Source organism: Eurypyga helias, unplaced genomic scaffold (assembly GCF_000690775.1).
Source record: "Eurypyga helias isolate BGI_N326 unplaced genomic scaffold, ASM69077v1 scaffold14654, whole genome shotgun sequence".
NCBI classification, from domain to species: Eukaryota; Metazoa; Chordata; class Aves; order Eurypygiformes; family Eurypygidae; genus Eurypyga; species Eurypyga helias.
Window position 1 is genome coordinate 66,818 of NW_010246952.1, and position 3,663 is coordinate 70,480.

A 3,663-nucleotide genomic window follows, 5' to 3' on the forward strand; every position below is an offset into this window, starting at 1 on the left:
TCAGCAGTCAAACTGTACCTCCTCTTTATGAAATGTCAATGTTTTTCATGCTACTGTGGGAACGCACCAGGAAAAAGGCTGGAAACATCCACCTGTTGTGTGTGTCCATGGACCAGCCCCTGATCACGCTGGTGTTGTGGGCACATCAGGGGGCTGCTGAAAGAGCAGCCAGCGGGGCAGAGGGCAGGCTAGGTGTGGGGAAGAACAGCCTTGTACTGTCAACCCAACCTGCTTCAGAAACCCACGGTTGGGGCTGTGTCTGGGCAACGGTCTACTCCCTTCCCCTGCCCAAACAGCGGTGAGGTGCAGCCCCTTTGCGCTCCTGGGGTGCAGGCCTGCTCCCAGCACAGGCGGCGTGAGCTGGGGGCTTTCCCAGGTCTAAGCCCTGCAAGACGAGCACAACCAGGGACTCTGAGCACAACTCTGGGCTCAGTTTTGTCTCCTAAGCCTTTATTCCCTACTTTTTCCCCCATTTCAGGAGCAAACAAAGCATCTCAAGATCAGAGTTGGGATGGCTTTATAAACAGACCCAGCAGAAAGCTTTCAGTGTATGTATATGTTTAAGCTCTTATTTAGACAAATCCATAGCTGCATAAATTTTTCTGTCAGGCTACTTATGTCCCAACTAAGTCATCCCAAACCCATCAACTTTACCTCTGAAATGGAACATAACTTACTGTGGAATTTCAGGAAAAAATTCTTTTTTAGTTTTGCAGATGCAAAGCTTTTTGTGTTATGCTTTTCTATGTTTTCTTTCCCTGTAAAAAGTTTTTGAAATAGAACACATTTTTCTTTTCAAAAATAAATTTTCCAAAATTTAAAAATCCTTGGATTACAGGAGTAAGAATATGTTTACACAAAGCAGAGGCCTGAGAAAAACCAAGCCAGCCAGCTCTTCCCACCGCCATAGGTAGCAGTCACCAGTCAGGTAGCTGTGACGGGAGAGGAGCAGTATGAAGCTGATGCTTGTGGCTCCGTGTACAGAGGTTTTAGGTAGCTGGAGTGCCAGGACTGGGGACCCTCTCTCTAGACTGTCTAAATGAAGACCCAGATTCCTAGCCCTGCCAATACAAACCCACCTTTGGAGGGTTCTTGTCTCTCCGTGTGGATTTCCTCCAAGCCAATAGCATTTTCTGCCTCTTTTGGTGCAGTAGCCATCTCAGCCCCTGCTGGGGTCCGCTGTCACTGTTGAGCAAGGCTGGAGTTTACCTGTGAAACTTCTGGACAGTTACAAAGCCATCTGAGCAATAAGCCTGCCAAGCAGCATCCCGTGCTGGAGGGGAAACATTCAGATGTGCTCAAACATGGGTTTGTTTCAGGCAGCTATCAGGACATGTCCCTTCCCATAGAGGTTTTTGTGAAAAATACACTGAAACATCACAAGGCAAGTTAGTTGAACTGACAGAGATCAGTCATCACACTGCACTGGCTGTTTTTATGGGAAGCCCAGGGACTGCCCTAGGGAAGATTGGAGACACGCTAACACGGAAGTACGCATGACGACTTCCCCAGGCCAGAGGTGAATGAAATGCAGAGGCAGACAAAAGATGCTGCATCTCCAAGAGCCCAGACATGACACGACCAGCAGCAGGTTGCCTCTCTTGGTGGCAGAAATTGCTACCCCCTGGGAGCTAGGTCAAGTGGGTGGTAGAGGTGCTGCACTCTGTAATCGCTCAGCCCCATGGGAACATGCACTGAGGCAGACCCAGGGGGTAGGAGCAGCCGTGCCAAGGAGCAGGGTGGCCCAGCCTGCTCCCCTAGCCCCGGCTGCCCCAGGGTGGCATGGCTAGTGAGAGGCAAGCACCAAAATCCTCTTCATCCAGCCCGCACACTGCCAACATAACACTACCCTCTGCAAACCTGATCCTCTGCCTCACCCCCCGCCGCACTAATCCCCATCCTCTTGGGCCAGCATGAAACAAACCCACGAGCTCTGAATTGCAAAAGGGAGAGTTGGCTTCTTCCCCCAGTGTTTATGTTCCCAGAGCTAGATCCCTTGCCCTGATCACAGCTGCTTTTCCTGGTCAGAAAACCTCATCTTAATCACCAGGCAGGGATTAAGCACACTGCTTGCTTTAACCCACAAGCTTCCAGACACTGGTGTGGGGGCTCAACACGGCTTCAATCTGACAACACCCTCTCCTTTGATTACCTTACTTCAGGGGTGCCAGACTTGGCCCAGGCAGCATTCATGGAACAAACGACCAAGAGCATCTACCAAAAGATATAAAATCCCAGCTAACATAGAGGGCAGCACGAACACAGAAAGCACGGAGTTACTGTACTCCCAGGCTGGATACCTTAAACGTATTATACTGAGGTAGAGTTGTAAGGTCATTAAGGGTTAATGGCAGATTAGTCGGTGAGGTCACATACGCTGACCTTGCTGTTACAGATCATTACGGTCCAGCATCCATGAGGATGCACAGGATATTGCTTACAACTGTCTCTCAGCAGTGTCCTCGGAGGCAGCAATAGCTGCCAGCAGCACACAATGCCACCAGCTAGGGACCATTTCCCAGCGGAACTGGCTCAAGAGCAACCAAACCAGGTACCTGGCAGAGTCCACAAGAAGAGGTAAAACTTTACTGTCTGGCTGAATTGCAAAGGGCTTCACAATAACAAAATCTGGGGACCTGCTTTTCTCCTTTTTCTGTTCTTTTATGATTAGGGACCTGCAAACCATTCTGCCCTAAGCTGCCGCACCACACCTGTGTTTGGTTAGATGGCTGTTCTCCTGCGAAGCCTGTGGTGGGAACAGAAATCTGTGCAGGCACATACATCCTCTTTTGCCTGGGTATTGGGACAGCTGAAGCAAAATTCACTCACCCATAAGCAGGCAAAAAAATCCTGCTCAGGTAAGTCCCTGGCACTGTCCACTCTGCTCTAACATTTACGTCCAAAAGACAGAGATTTAGATGCGACACTTCAGTAAACATCCTAACAGTTTCCACCGAACCCACAGTTTCCTCATCCCAAACCTCTGCAGCCCTATTTGCCTTGATGGAGTAGCTAGTGCCTATCACGCCTCTTCAGGGAGTCACAAGATTCCCGCTACTTGTAAATCCCACTGAAAATACTAAATGCCAATTACATGAGCCAAAAGAACAGCAGTGACACTGCTGCTGCTGGCAGGGAAACTAGCGATCCTCCATCCAAAGGGAGCAACCAAGTGCTCAGCGGAACTGCTGCCGTGGCCCCACGCCGCAGGGCTGCGAGGCCACAAAGGGTGCACAATATGCAATGCTGCGTGTGAGCCCAGCTGGGAATTCTGTCCTTAAAGTCAGAGAGATGCTGCAAGTGACACTCGAATCATCACATACCCCCGCTATTAAGCCAAGGCTTGATTAAATATTTTGTCTTGTCTTTTCTAAGTTTTCTTACCTCTGCAGTGTCTCAGGTGCGGAGGAATGGACCTTTTCTCTTTTCTGACCGTTTCTTGCTCCCAAGAGTCAGGTTTCCTCCTTGCTGGGCACAGGCGGGTCCCTCTCCACCTGCCTCCTCCCCCCAGCAGTGCTATGCTGCAGGTGGGTTCCCCGGTGCCGGTCCTGTGGCACCTCCAGGTCCTCCACAGGGACTGCCCACCACGGGTGATTGTGCTTGCCCATCCTTCTTGTGGGGACGACCCCAGGGAGATGGAGGGAGGGTGCTAGGGAGACATTC

The 3,663-nt window shown here is 50.6% G+C and overlaps 1 protein-coding gene across 1 annotated transcript in view; it reads right to left on the reverse strand.

Annotated features, from left to right (window-relative positions):
- Positions 1 to 1,158, reverse strand: part of SVOPL (SVOP-like) — a 15,511-nt gene extending 14,353 nt beyond the window's left edge. The window contains exon 1 of the mRNA XM_010150589.1: positions 1,080 to 1,158. Within this exon, the coding sequence (XP_010148891.1) occupies positions 1,080 to 1,158 (79 nt within the window). The remainder of the gene's footprint in view (positions 1 to 1,079) is intronic.
- Positions 1,159 to 3,663: the final 2,505 nt, after the last annotated feature.